The 16,201-nt window shown below is 36.1% G+C and overlaps 1 protein-coding gene across 2 annotated transcripts in view; it reads left to right on the top strand.

Annotated features, from left to right (window-relative positions):
- LOC135475089 (zinc finger protein castor homolog 1-like) overlaps positions 1-16,201 on the top strand; it is a 54,894-nt gene that overhangs the window by 31,569 nt on the left and 7,124 nt on the right. The window contains exons 3-6 of one of the 2 annotated variants that reach the window (XM_064754829.1): positions 13,619-13,699; positions 14,696-14,888; positions 15,221-15,308; positions 15,771-15,935. In XM_064754829.1, the coding sequence (XP_064610899.1) occupies positions 13,619-13,699; positions 14,696-14,888; positions 15,221-15,308; positions 15,771-15,935 (527 nt within the window). The remainder of the gene's footprint in view (positions 1-13,618; positions 13,700-14,695; positions 14,889-15,220; positions 15,309-15,770; positions 15,936-16,201) is intronic. The other variant, XM_064754830.1, reaches the window with a different exon arrangement.

Here is a 16,201-nt window from a genome sequence, read left to right as displayed (position 1 = left end):
TAGATATAAAAGATATAGTTTACGCTATACATATATATACAGGAGAAGGTTAATGCCTGGCCCCTTGCATGGTATTATTTAGCCAAAAGCACTAAAAGCTCAGAATTACTGCTCCATACATGTACATGTAGCTGTTTTGGTAGGGTGCCAAAACTGCCTTGACAACTGACTTTAGGTTGGCTGTGTCTCTCAGAAAACTCAGTTTAGTCAGGAATGCATAATTGTACTAAGGGGCTAGTTTACAGGGTTTAGTTTACAGGCTGTCCCCTTGACAACAGGTCAGCTCTACACTAGATCCCATGTGACCTCCGCATTTAACATGTGCAGTTACCAAGAGCACTAGATAAACAGTTCAGGCAAATTTATTGGCACTCATCAAGGTGAAAAAAAAAAGACTGAAGATATACATGTAACTTTTTAAACTGCCACTGAAAAGATCGTCTGCCATTAAAGCATCTACGTACATGTTTGATTATTGATGATGATTTTCCCACATTATTCGATATCTCAAAATCATAACCTCAAGAATCTTGATGCATGTGGTAAAGTTGTTTTTTTTTTTTTCTTTCTTGTTTTTTTGTCTTCTTTGATTACTTTGGTTGATATGAAAATTTGACTGAAAAAGAGCTTTTTACAGGGAAATTTATTTTTCACTTTTGGCAATGGAACATTTTCCTGTAAATCCACCAGCTATTAAATCTTAAAAAAAAAAATCAAGACCTGTCTTTCCAACATCTCTTGAATTGTCTGAATTGGCATACAAGTATATGTCATGTATCTTAATCGTGGACAACATTTTAGGTGAAATACATGGAGAGTATCGGTATTATTTTGTACATTTTACTGTTTTTTAGTTGTGTCATCAAAACTTATTTTTTAGCAGAGTGCTTTTGAACTCTTACAGACTAAACTTTAAATAACAGAATTCCAGTTAACATGTTATTGTGAACTAGTAAGTTTACATGCATGTAAAATTCATTTAATGTATGTTGTTAATTATTTTGTCTTCAGCTATTACACTTGCCCAGTCTTCTTCATCTGCTAGTGTTAGATATAGTGTACGTGTACATCTCTCTTAATAGTTGTCCTAAAGTACAGAGTGCTTGCACTTCCCAGCACAGGATGTTAGTCTGTTGAGATTTTACAGGAAATGCCTATTGTCACCAGAAATTCCACCCTCAGCTATTAAATCGGTTGTCATGGCAACTGTTATGTGTACTTTGATCAAAGGGTTTAAGTGTCAGTTAATTGCTGTGGTCTTTTGTAAGGTTAAACTTTGCCCAGGAAGTGGCAGTAGAATCAGAAACCAGAATCCTTAATTGGGGGAATTGTTTAACTGATTCTCAGACCTTTTATTTGGGCGTGTAATCAATTAAATGGTCAGCAGAAAACTCTTAGCCTTAAAGCTTATCTATGCACTGATGTTGATAACAATGAACATGCGTTAGATCCTCTCTAAAATAGAGATATGCAATTAACTGCTGTGCTGTGTAAGGGCCTCAGCCTTAAAATCAAGGAATAAAATTTATGCATGTTTTAAAACAAAGGTTATTTGATAATTAAAAAAAAAGGTAGTCTGGATTTGATTTTCTAAATTATCGCCAATTTCCTGGGTATCATTGCTTCACTGGTTGTAGTTATGGGCAATCGTAAAAAAGCAAACTTTTTCAGTTGCTGCCACTTTTGCCTGATGTTACTTCATGCAAGAGCACATGATATCACACACTTCAGGTGTATAGCCACAAATAACATTTTACTGTCAAATTTTGATCCATTCCCACAAAATTCCTTTATTTTATGCACCCTAGGTAATTCCTCAACCATATATGAAAGAGCAGCTTTTGTTCAGTTTATGCACCTTTTTAATTTGATTTTGGAGTCAAAAACTTCATTTCATAAAAAGTTTAGTTTAATCAGTCTACAATAGTAAGTAATATGAACAGTCTAGAACAATGCCCTAAGATTATGTTTAACTTAAATGTGCTGAAGAATAAACATCTTACAAACGTGAGAAAAGTTGGAAGTATTTACCATGATGTCTGCTTCACACAGTACCACATTATTTAGTTACGCTATATTCCCATTAATTGGTTTTGTACTTCATGTAGACGTCTTAAATTATTTCATCTCATGGGAACACTTCTTTAATGGAATTAAATAAAGATTCAACCTGGTTTCTATGGGAAATTGAGTACTGAGCTCTTTAAAGATGCAAAAGATAATTATACAAAAGGAAACAAAACGGACAGATACAAACATGCACATGTGGTGCAACAGTTTATAAGTTTATATTATGTGCACAAGTGTGACCGAGTTATGTGTATGAGTGTGATGGAGGATGAACAGATACATGCACGTCATATGTACACATGTGATCAGGTCTCTATAACTACGTGTACATGCACATCATATGTGCACATGTGTTCAGGTCTATAACTATGTTTACATGCACATCATATGTGCACATGTGGTCAGGTCTATAACTATGTGTACATGCCCATCATATGTGCACATGTGTTCAGGTCTATAACTACATGTACATGCACATCATGTGCACATGTGTTCAGGTCTATAACTATGTGTACATGCACATCATGTGCACATGTGTTCAGGTCTATAACTACATGTACATGCACATCATATATGCACATGTGATCAGGTCTATAACTATGTGTACATGCACATCATGTGCACATGTGATCAGGTCTATAACTATGTGTACATGCACATCATGTGCACATGTGATCAGGTCTATAACTATGTGTACATGCACATCATGTGCACATGTGATCAGGTCTATAACTATGTGTACATGCACATCATATGTGCACATGTGTTCAGGTCTATAACTATGTGTACATGCACATCATGTGCACATGTGTTCAGGTCTATAACTACATGTACATGCACATCATGTGCACATGTGATCAGGTCTATAACTATGTGTACATGCACATCATATGTGCACATGTGTTCAGGTCTATAACTACATGTACATGCACATCATGTGCACATGTGATCAGGTCTATAACTATGTGTACATGCACATCATATGTGCACATGTGTTCAGGTCTATAACTATGTGTACATGCACATCATATGTGCACATGTGATCAGGTCTATAACTATGTGTACATGCACATCATGTGCACATGTGATCAGGTCTATAACTACGTGTACATGCACATCATATGTGCACATGTGATCAAGTCTATAACTATGTGTACATGCACATCGTGTGCACATGTGTTCAGGTCTATAACTATGTGTACATGCACATCATATGTGCACATGTGATCAGGCCTGTAACTATGTGTACATGCACATCATGTGCACATGTGATCAGGTCTATAACTATGTGTACATGCACATCATGTGCACATGTGATCAGGTCTATAACTATGTGTACATGCACATCACACATACACATGTGATCATGGGGGTATAAAACTCATTTTTCCCCACCTAGCTCAATTATTAATTTGCATGTAAAACTCCAAGCTGATTATTTGTTTATATTAATTATAATATAAACAAATATAATATTTATTTGTTGCCTCTTGGCATGATCACCTGCAGATTAAACATCTGAAAAAAATAAATAATATGTGGATTTCCTTTAAAGAATTGTTTCATATTTAAAATATTTAACATCCACTTGTTAACTGTGGACATTGAAATGTTGGAGCTGCACTTAAATGGCACTTGGGGTTAAAAAATACCCTAAATATGGGAAACTCTACTTGGAATGTTGTACACACAATGTACTTGTGCATTTATGCTTGTAAAGCATGGATCTACTTTAAGTTGTTCTTAAGTACACTATCTCAAGATTTGGAAGAACCATCACTTTACATTTCAATGACAGTAGGTACATGTGTGTAGCAGACTTGGTGGATCAGATGGTGAAAGTGCTGGCTCGCCTCAACAACCAGGCCCCTGGCCAGTGAGGTCAGGTGTTCAAATCCAGCTCTGGTTGTCTGTCAGGAGGTTTGTCTGTACTTTATGTAGGTCAGTCATGCACTGCGATTTTTCTCTGCCCATAAATCTTACCACCCTAATACAAGGGAAAAACTTTGGAGCATATTTTAACACTTATCAAGTAAATCCATATATACAATTTTGAGAACTCTGCAAAACAGAGTTCAGTTAAAATTATTTTTCGATTAAAGTAAAAAAGCAAAGTCCAAGATCTTAACAGTTTTCATGCCAGTCTCATTTAAGCTGACTAACAAAAGGCTACTGGAAGAACATGGAACAGTACAGCAGAAAATGATCAACTGGTGTACATACTTAAATTGTGTTTGTTGATCTAGTTAATGCACTAGTCGATTGTTTACATTGGTATCCTAAGTAACGAAGCAGCCCCTGCCATCCCACTCTCTTGTAAATGTTATGATGTGTGGCTTATTGGATTGTCTCAAACCTCCCTCATACAGATTTACTCTGCGTTATGAAAATCTAATTCCTGCTTGTCCTGAAGGGCATTGTCAAGCACATCATGTCCATTTTTCGGCGTTCAGTGTATACATATTGATGGTTTAATTGTGAGTTTTTATCTTGAATTGGTCCTGCTGTTGATAAAAACCAGTTGATATAGGGAAGGAAAAATAGAAATCCAGCCGATAAAAACTTGCTAACTGCTTCAGCGTGCAGAGGAGCTCTTCTAAAAGGGGGTGGGCAGCCAATCCAAGCACCTGCTGTTACCATGGAGACAAGCGTACATAAATGTTTAAGAATATATAACCGATTATTCTACATTGTTTGAGCAGACTGCTCTGATCAACCGGCCTGTCTCTATTTCCATTCTTGTTAACAGTTTTGATGTGCTTTTCCGCTGTTTTCCAATGGTTTATGGATTATTATAAGCATTGTGTTGTAACAACAGCCCCACTCTGCCTGTGTGCACCCTCACTGATCCACATGACATGCTCTGTCTGTCAAAGGTTTTTCTTAAATCGTAGGAAATGTTGCTTAAATGGGTGAAATTTGGCAAAGGTTGATGTCTGCCTTCATTTGCCATTTCCATCTGTTTACATGTTGCTATGGTGGCAATTTTTATTTATCTAGTTCACATGTTACTGCAATCTTGGTACACTGCTGTATCACGATTATTAATTTGCACCTGAAAATTTTAGTATTTGTGGCATTTAAATGATCAGTCAAGTCAATTAATCAGCAGTACCATATTTCACCGAAAGTTTAGCATATTTCAAGTGACAGTGATTCAGATTGATTTGTCTATCTTTTAGGGTAATATAACTTTTTGACTTTTTTGTGAAGTTAGAGTTATTTATTTTCAGGAAAAGTGTTATCATCTACAGTATGATTTTAAGACCTTTATGTACATGTACTTCTTGACTCTGCATTTCTACATACTAAACTTTAGGTGAAATGCATGACCTGGGTCCTGTTTCAAAGTTTTCCACTTCTGAGATCTTTAAAGTTTACGTGACATACAGACATTTCTAATTTGATAACCTGGTAAAAAAAGTTTTAGATTTGACTGGACAGTACATGTAATTGCACTGTGACTACATGTGTTTACGCCTGTTTTGTTTATTTATTTATTTATTTATTTATTTGATTAGTGTTTTACGCCGTACTCAAGAATATTTCACTTATACGACGGCGGTCAGCATTATGGTGGGTGGAAACCGGGCAGAGCATGGGGGAACCCACGACCATCCGCAGGTTGCTGAAAGACCTTCCCACGTACAGCCGGAGAGGAAGCCAGCATGAGCTGGACTTGAACTCACAGTGACCGCATTGGTGAGAGACTCCTGGGTCATTACGCTGCGCTAATGCGCTAACCAACTGAGCCACAACGCCAGTTTTAGCCATGCTTGCCTAATAACTCATAATAATTTGTCCGTAAAAATTTGCCTCCTTCAATGACGACCTCCCTTATTCTTCAATTAATATTTCACCTGTTGCTATGTTTTGTAGAAAACGATCGTCATTTGTGTCCCTTTCAGAGCTGTTATGAACAGATGACCTGCACAATGTATTATTATAATAATCACATTAAATTTAAACATTTATTGAAAAAGTTGCTTTGAATATTGTACATGTTACTATTTGTACACACAGGTTAAGTTAACCCCTAATTAAAACCTTAATTAAAATGTGTCTGATAAACATACAGAAATATGAATTCAGAGTGTCTTGCAAATTGTCATACTCTGAACCCTCAACCTTTTCATGTTTGAGAGAAAGCAACTTTCAGTGGACTGTATTTTTTTTTTTAATTTGATTTTTGTGGCAAAACTATACTGGACTTGGGGGGGGGATTTTTTTAGGAGGCGGTTGGGGGGGGGAAACTGGTATCTTTATTACTTTGCACAGAATAATATCCTCAGAATATGAGAATGTGATTGAATAAACATATTGAGAAGAGTTGTAAGAGTGGTTAAAAATTTCCATAATTTATTATAAGTATAAAGACATTATTAATTGCTTTGTTCAAACTACAACATCAGCATGATTTTTGTGGCTATGCACTTTACAGGTACTCTAAATACATGGTATTATTGGTTTCCGTATATATCCTGATATAAACCAGAAATAAGAAATCCTGGTTGACCTGTGAGTGGGTGAACATGCTTGTGGAGTGTCTAAAGTGGACTTTTATTTATAAATGCATTTATGGATGTCATATCTAAACCCAGTTCAACTAAGAAAGAAAAAAAAATTGCTGAAGAGTTTTCTGATATTGTTTAACCTGTATTTAACATTGATTGAGTGCCGTGTATGTTTGACTGCATGTCTGACGAGCATTGTACCTATTGATTCCACACTGAGCCTTGCTCTACATGTAGATTCTGGTGCGAAGTGCACCATTCTTACCTGTGTTTAACTCGTTAAGGTAACCGGTGCAGTAGCACTTGGGCACAAACAAGATTGCAACAAACACTGCCTACCGTAACAACTTTCAACAATGGCAAACAGTATGAGGTAGCACAGATACAGCAAATATAAACATGCAACACAGTAACAAGGAGTATGAGTAAACAACATTAAATGCAACGGATATCGGTAAGGTATCAGTGCAATTCAGACAGTATAACCTCAACATTGAACAGTGACAAGCAGTAAGAAAATAAACACAGATGCAACAAATACAAACAGGCAGTACAGTAGCTATGATTAAATGGTGACTTTCATGGAATAATGAATTTGAATTGATTGGCGAGCACATAAGAACCAGACGTAAGTATTTTGGATTGGAAACTCTTGTATGATTGAGAAAGAGTAGAATCATATATATTTACAATGTATATGCAAGAAACAAATAGTAATTAAATATCATTTGCAAGACATATTTCCTGACGCATCTGGCCATTATTTGTAGTTTTCTATCTGTTTGGCTTACATGCAAAAAGTGCAATTGCAACAAGCAAGAAGGCTCTCAGAACACCCGCTATTTGCAAGAACAAAAGAACAGAAATTGTGTGCTTGAAGAGATAGAAGCAAACAACAGTAAGAAATGCAGCATATTCTTATATATGTATGCATTGTGGAGTCTAATATATGTTGCTTTTCCTTACATTATTCCCAAAGAAAGGTACATTTTGGTATTTTGTTTTTTTTTCTACTTTTGAGTGGTGGGATAATGTTGCACAATTAATACCTTAATTGGCAGGTACAGATATCGACATGCGTCACATGAACAAGTTGAGCAGGTACAATGGAACAAAGAAAATTCACAGGTGTGAACACAAAACACTGTACACCTGAGCTACATATCGAGCAGAAAAGCACTGATCCACACAATTCTACCTGGCTTGATAACAGCCACCATAAAGTTTAAACGTTGCCATGCTTCAATAATTAAGAGCTCCCTGTTAAACTACCATGGAAACGGGCCGTCAAGGTAGGGGAGTTTTCAATAAAGTTGTAAACAGCAAAGGAGTTGGTAAGGTACCTTCGCTGATCAATACTCCCACCCATAACCGCTGTGAAAAATTCATGAAGGCTGCCAAAATCGGACACTTCTCATTATCCCCTGCATGCTCAATCTACATATTGTATTATACGTTGTCACGGTAACCAGATCAACATGGCAACTGACAATCCGTGCTTGGTGCGAGAAAAGGAACCAGTGAAGTATCGGCCAATAATGCAGTACTTGTCACCCTCTGTCAAAGTTTATCTGCCAGCGTAATAGCTTTTAAGTGTTGCCATGGATACCCACTAACAGGCGTGGGAAAACACTGGCGTCTCAATTATAACAATTTCACAGATGTGAGTTTGCGGGGACAATTTATAGGCATGCTAAAGAGAGGTGTGTCAAAACTGATATTCAATTTCCTACTCAGCCTTTGTTGCCTGCAATTCGCCGTGAAATGATAGAAAAACTGCTTCTCGCCGTGTTCCTAGACGATCAAGTGTCTGTGTACCAGCCGGCCATTAACGACCACTGCTTAGTGGGCAGGACTAGTAATATTTATTTGATTACCTGGTTAATTTACCTATAATCAAAGGTGTAAAGGCAATCAATGAACAGGACCCAGACACAAACGTCTGATCCTTGTCATTGATTATAGGCGACACCAATATTGATCAGGAGCAGACAAATCTTCAGAAATGCTGAAAACAAACAGGCTAATGATTGATTGTGTTGTATGAACACCATGCTCTGGATGGATCTCTCTGACTCGCCTGAACACTGACTTCTCTGTAGGATCACCAGCATTTACAAATAATCTTCAGACCTCAACAACCATCTTTGTCATGCTCATGCTGCTAAGTCAACAATTAACAGTCACAGGCCTGCAGCAAGCCTCCCACATCTGATCCTCCCCACTCCACACCAGTTCAACCTATCCTTATCTGTAGTGGAGGCAAAATTTGGATACAAATAGCTAAATATTCTTTTGGGGGCGAGGTGGGGGTGGGGTGGGGGGCTGAGTGTGTGTGTGTGTGTGTAAAAAAATGCTTTTTCTGGGTAGCTGCTGAATTATGTGTTCGCATGATAAAAGTATATATGTCTGTCTTCTGCAGTCTACATGTAGCTTCCTCAGAAAAGGGTTGTAGTGGATGTTTTTGCTACATTTGTGTAGGACAACTTATAGTTTCATATATCTTTACAAATTGAATTAAGTTCATATCGAGTTCTTTGTAATGTAATGTACTCAAATTTTAATACCTCAGGAGTTGAGAAAGCACTACAGTGTACACTGGAATGCAACTACTTAAAACAATGGAGAGGTGGCATATTTTTTAATCCCATGAGGCGGCGATAGTGTGAGTTAGGACCTCAAGCCATTGTTACATCTAAAATGGATTGTAGCCTAATGTATGCACCGTTACGATGTATTGATCAGTTTCTGTTATGACTTCGTACTGTCTTAAATGAGACGTCATCATGATGAGATGGCAGAGGAACATTTGATGTCAATAAAATGACGTTGAGGTCCTGCGGCCTGGCATTTGCCTGGTCCTCATTGCTCTCAGTTTCCACTCCTCTGCACGTGCGATGTACATGGAATAAGGACTCACTGTCAGAGTTGTATGAACAGATGGGAAAACTTCAAATTATGTACAGTGTTGAGCTTTTTTTTAAATCTAAACACAAATGTGACACACTTTCCAGACCTATATGAAGAGAAGGTTTTTTTAATTTCTAAATTACATCGTGTTGCAAAGTTTTTATGTAAAGGTTTTAAAACAATTAAGACTTCCATCAGGTACAGAGAAAGTTCATCAAGTTTGGATATTTGGGGTGGTTTTTTTTGTTTGTTATTTTTTTTCTTTCTTTCTTTCATTTCTGAATTCTGCCTATTGAGATAAGACAATGATAAGCTTTAATGAAATCTGTGTATCCTCAGGAAAACTAGTTTTATAACAGATCATCTCTTTCTGTGCAAAATGTTAAATTAAAAAACCAACAGGTGGGAGGAAAAAAGTTTGAGGTAGTTGTAGCTAATTATACAGGGCGAGGAGTTCAGCTAGGGTTATCTTTGGGGAATATCTGTGAACTACAGAAAAATGCGTATAGATAAATTAGACTTTAAATGTGGCTAGACAGTTACTGAGGCATTCTCTGCATGCACCTCATTATTCATAAACTTAACTTTTCTCAGGTTTTTTTTTGTAGTACTCTCCCAAATTTCCAACACACCCAACTTTTTTTACCACTCCTTCATAAATTTAATTTTTCGTTTTAATCAGGTACGCTAACTTTATCCTGTTCAAAGATAATGCTTTGAAATATATCAATCTCTGCAGTTTTATCTTATTAATATTCACAAAACAACAAAAAGGTCAAAAATCAAATTTCAACCCGTCGATTTAATTACATCAAAGTTGGTTCTCTCACATACATAACAATAGTGACAACATTTCTTTGGTGATGGCTTGGAAATTAGAAGTACAGCATTTAGAATCACATTTTACATAGATCTTTACATAGATCTTTGTGTATATGCAGATATACATATATGTAAAATGAATAAAATTTCTCCACAAAGTAGATGAGAAAAATATGTTGAATCTATGTGTTTTTCAGTTTGGCATGTTAATCGCTTTGTGGCTGTAAATCTTAAAATAATGTGCGAAAATTATGTTGAATTGTAGTAAGAATTAGCATGCACACTGAAGTAAAACTTGTAGGGGCAAGAAAAATAGGAGAAGTGTGTATTGAAGTAGTTTAAGTATCAGAATGGTACAGGTATGGTGGATTAAATTGTACAGACTAACTTGAGGAGAGTCTGTTGGAATGTTTCGGACTATTATCTGGGAACATATTTAAATTTTGTGGAGAACCAATGCAATGCCAATGGTTAACTTTTCACCCTCACTTTTGTACGTGTTGTTACAATGCACATTAGTGTTATCTCAATGGTGGTGTGTACTTAACTGTCCTAGCACTGGTATTAGATGTCATTTGTCAGAGGAGTTGAACTGACTTGGCTGTTTGTGCAATAGATACCCACGTTAAACTTTACTCAGATCATGTTACCAGGGCTGTAGAAAATGTAAACTCTAGCTTTTCATGTAAAGTTCACAATCTGTAAGTGAAACTTGAGATGAAGTCCTGAAGATTGTTTTCTCGCCAAGAGACCCAAAAACTAGGCCTCAATCTTTGAACCTTAGACAAAATTGCCCCTACATGTTTAACTGGAGGAGCGTTACCCCCATAAAACAATGCTCAATAAACCTTCAATTATGACCTAGCTGTTATCAGAGCTGTTAATTTCATTTCACACAGACATTTTTGGAATTCTACCAAATAAAATAGGGGGAAAATAGAGTAAAAAGAGAACAGCCATTAAATTTGATATGTTGAGAAAAAAAGCACAACATTATTCTTTTTCCTGTCTGTCTATTGTCCAATTGTTAATGTTCCAGAAAGAAAGATAAATCATTAACAAGTTCTATTGATATTTAATGCACATTGACTGCATATACATGGAAAAGGATATCATATCATATCATATCATTTCATTTCAGTTTATAATAACTTCATAGCAGTACTTTTATCTTCATTTTCCCCTTCACATTGTTTGACTTTTTTTTTCAGTTCTGCTGAAGAATGCAAACTTTTGTATCCCAGAGGGATAAAATGGTTTTTTTTTGTATTAATTGAAGGTGTTTAATAAAAAAAAAAGGGATTTAGTTGAGGTATAATTACAATAATATGTTATTTTGGTGGAACCTCAGTAGGTTTTGAATAATTTGCCCCTGTCACTGGTAAATTTGCATATAAAATGAGTTTGTTGAGTCAGAAAGGAGAGAATGAGGGCACGCGTGAGTTAGCTCAGTGAGGCGTATCCTTCACAAAGCTAGAATATTACTCTGTCTCCGTTGGAAATTTAAGCTTGAGCTGCCTGAATAATTAGCCTCTCGTTGTTCATAAATTGAAATAACATGCATTCTAATTAGATTTATTAAAATATATTTATCTTGAAAAGCCATATTAGTCGTACATATTAATGCAATATTCAGGACTGGAGGTCAACAGGTGAATACTAAATAATATTGAGAGATACCTTGTGGATTTTATTTGACGCGAGTCTCTATACATGTATTTATAGGCTGACTGACATGATAATCAGTGCACATGCGATCAAATGGAACTTATAAGGACCGGCAAACAAAGGAAATAATGAACAAGTTTATTTTGTCTCTACTCTGTATATCAGCGAATAAATTAGCAAGACAGGGTAATATAGTTAAGAGTTTCACTTTTAGTTTTTCATACATGTATGAATATTGTAAAAACATGTGTGGACATAAAAAGGCAAGGTTTTCATTATAGGTTTCTTCTCTACATATATATTTCATGAGACATGTAAATTTTCTACATTATGTATTCAAACAGTTATATATTGAGTGAAATTGATATTATGCATTTCATGTGCAGTTTTTATGACATTTTCATTAAGCCACCTGTTGAGCTACTTTTGCATGCAGACAGCCTGTCCTGTCGAGTGGATGTAGGTTCAAATCCCATCACGATCAAGCTTTGATTTTTGTAAATGTAGATCCAGTCTGATTTCATATGTATTACACAACTAAAATATGGAATTATGCTGGCTATAATATTGCATATAATAATGAAAAACAACGAAAAAAAAAACAAAATGTGTGAAGACATGCATTTATGTGTTATGAATTGATATCATCAGACTTCTTTATACTATTATTAATTAAGCATTGATTTGAAGACACTCCCCCCCCCCCCTACCACCACCACCACCACCACCACCACTCACCCAGTGTTCTGTAAGAAACTTAAGAATTCATCCATCAAACTATCACATAATCTTTCCCAGTACTTTAACTAGTATCTTGTGTCTGCAGTTCTGCTTTTCTCCGCCCTTAAGTCAGTCTGTCATTGTATAAGTGTAATTGTATAAGTCTTGAATTCAGCCTTAGACACCATTCAGACAAATAAATAATGAGCTTTTGTGTGTCTCACTCAAGCATTATAACATTCTTGTGCATGAACATGTGTTTTGCTGCCCAACATCCCTGCGTCATATGTCTTCATGTATATGTGTAATTTGGCCCATTATTCATTCACGAACATGTACATGCTTTGTATTAGCTACTGCATGAATCTGTCTGATCCGCTGAATTTACGCATATAACTTAGCATAACGAGCCGTGTGACAATAAAACAACATGATAAATGTTAATCATAAGTGTGTTCATCTTAATATGTCCCCATATTGCTTCATGTACCGTGTCCAAGACTTTCTGAAACTCTGCGGTATACTTATATGTATGTGCATCACTCCCTGGTATTACACTCCACATTTCTCCCTGTGATCATACACTTAACAGAAATCAAAACACAGAGCTCTTCAAAATGCATTTCTTCGGAATTACTTATTTAGTTTGTAGCTTAAATGAATGCATCATGGACTTCGTTAAAATTTGATTGGACTGTTAAAATTTTTTTTTTACGAGCGCATTGTCACTGTTCTTGGGCTATTAAAATTTGAGCAGTCTGTTAAAATTTGTTACTTTTACCTTGACACTGTTCTTGGGCTATTAAACTTTATTTGGGTTATTAAAATTTGTTACCAGTACATTGACACTGGTCTTGCGCTATGAAAATTTGATTGAGATTTTATTGTAACAAATTTATATTTGACATTTGTAGGGCCTCAGTATGGAAACCCCAAGGTTGTGTTTCCGTCAGCGCTGCCACACCCTGACATCCGGTATCGTCCATATCATAGGGGTGGGTTAGGTCACAGCTACCTCATCTTGTCCCACAAGCTTTCTTTGCTACATAAAAGCCCTCTTTGTCACATAAAAGCCCTCTTTGTCACATAAAAGCCCTCTTTGTCACATAAAAGCCCCCTTTTTGTCACATAAAAGCCCCCTTTTCGTCACATAAAAGGCCCCTTTGTCACATAAAAGCCCCGTTTGTCACATAAAAGCCCTTTTGTCACATAACCCCCATTTGTCACTCACTCCCTCATTGCCTCATAAAAGCCCCCATAACAGCACATTGCTCCATGTGTCAGTAACATGTAATTTTGAAATACATCTACGCTCTGAACAGTTCACAGGTTATGTGGACAGTATTGATTTATTTTTTTTTGGTTTCAAACTACAATGTTTTAATGAAATTTCTTTTGTGTACATGTTGATATTAAATATTGAGACCAATAACATGCTTTCTCTTAATTTTTATTGTATATACACCCATGTTCCGGTTATAAGGTGGTGAACGGATTAATAATGTTTGTAACATTTATTGATATATTAACATCTGCATGTCCATGGTTATTACTGTCATTTTAACTTTTAATATTGCAAATAATGTCTTGTTTACTTGCATTTGTAAAATATGGATTCTTTTTTCACTAACAGTATTTCATGCATTTTTCCTTACCTAGTTTATCAACTACACATAGCCTTATGTTTTGCTTTTCTTTCAATTTTGATACATTTTTTTGCCAAATGTGTTAGCATGGAAAAAAGTCAATATTTCAGACATTGATCAGCTCAAAAAAAAAAGTCAACTACAACATTATTCTCTCCGTATTAGGTTTTTCTTACCTAAAGTCTGGTTTTGTTGTGGAGGCAGAGTTTTTTTTTGCCTTGAGTAAGTACTTTTCTTCACAGTAACATACAGAATGATTTATTATTTATTGTACATATATTATGTATCAACATAAGTGTATGCAACTGTAAAAAGCTTATTTTTAACACTTTGCTTTGTCCACAGACTACAAGGTGGCTTTAAGATCAAGTATTGATGCCAGTATCTCCAGTCCGTCCAATGCGGTGCTATCCTCAGTTATCTCCCCTTCAGTCAACAGAGTGCCACCTAGCTCTGGCCAGCAGACAGATCTCTTGGTTTCCACTGTAACCAGCCCCAGTAAATTAGTGCTACCCGATTACAGCAAATATATTCGAAGGTAGGTCCTTACTTGTTGCCATCGCTCGGCTTGTTCATTTACATAGTACGAATAAAATAGGAATATCTAACAATTTTTACTTTATTAAGGCTTTTTATCTTGAAATCAAGCTGTGAGAATTATTCTTTTACAATGAACAATTTAAAGCTAAGAAAACCAGCAGACTACAATAAGCCCTTGACCAGTGATTTAGCTGAGATTATAAGTTAACTTTGTGTTAAGAGGATGTTTTTTTTTTTTGTTTTTGTTTTTTTAATTTTTTTTTTTGTTTTTTGTTTGTTTGGTTTTTTTTGAAAATGCTAATTAGTGTTATTTCTTGGTGTTTTCACAAGATTTAATAGTGCTCAGGAGTGTCAACGTGCCCAGTGCAGAGATATGGGCTACAGAGAACATTTCCACTGCCTAGACTGTAACTTTAAGGTAAGTGCACAGTAGGTAAAAGACTTCACGTTCACGGAGCTACCTACAGGTATTAAAGTCCAACATCTCTTGACTTTCAGTGTTACTGCAGATGACATTATCTTCATGTCAAAATGGCCTGTTCATCATGGAAAACTGATTTCCAGTGTGTTGTGAAACAGGGCTAAGTTAGAAGAATGGTTTTGGTTTGCAAACATATCAGGAGTTTGACCACGGAATTGCATATATGCAAAATTAGTATAAAAAAAAAAATAAGGGAAATGGAAGACATTGACTTGACCTACATTCGTGTCCAAATAATGAATTTACGATTTTACAGTTGTATAAGTTGTCTCCTAGATGAAATTTGAATGAAGCTTGACTGATGTTTCTTTACAAAACTGTAATTGAATTTTCAATGTTTAGATTGTCTCTCCTCTTCTCTTTTCTGACTCTTCCTAACTCTGTTATACCATTTCACAGGTCTTTGTACGTAAAGAGGAGATGATCCGCCATTTCAAGTGGCATAAGAAGCGAGATGATTCTCTGCAGCATGGCTTCATGCGATACAGCCCAATGGATGACTGCAGTAAGGAGTTTGGTGTCTGCACCCACAACGGTCGACAGACACACTATCACTGTTTACAGGTGAGTCTCAAGCTTTCTAGCTTTGTGGGAAGCCTGGACAAATAGTGATGAGGTCGGTTCTCACCTTGATCACATGCCCCTATAATATTTATGTATACTCAAATCTGTGTTTCCTCGTACATGCGATTTTGTTTGCGCTACTTCGTGCAGTTACTCAAGGCTTCAATTCCACTACACCGTCAGTCAATTCAGCAATAAATCCTTGTCTCATGCGATAAAATGGGACATGTTCCATTCACTCTGTGCTGACATGTGCGTTAAAGAAT

This window comes from Liolophura sinensis, chromosome 9 (genome assembly GCF_032854445.1).
Source record: "Liolophura sinensis isolate JHLJ2023 chromosome 9, CUHK_Ljap_v2, whole genome shotgun sequence".
NCBI lineage: Eukaryota > Metazoa > Mollusca > Polyplacophora > Chitonida > Chitonidae > Liolophura > Liolophura sinensis.
This window is presented reverse-complemented; position numbering and strand designations above follow the sequence as displayed.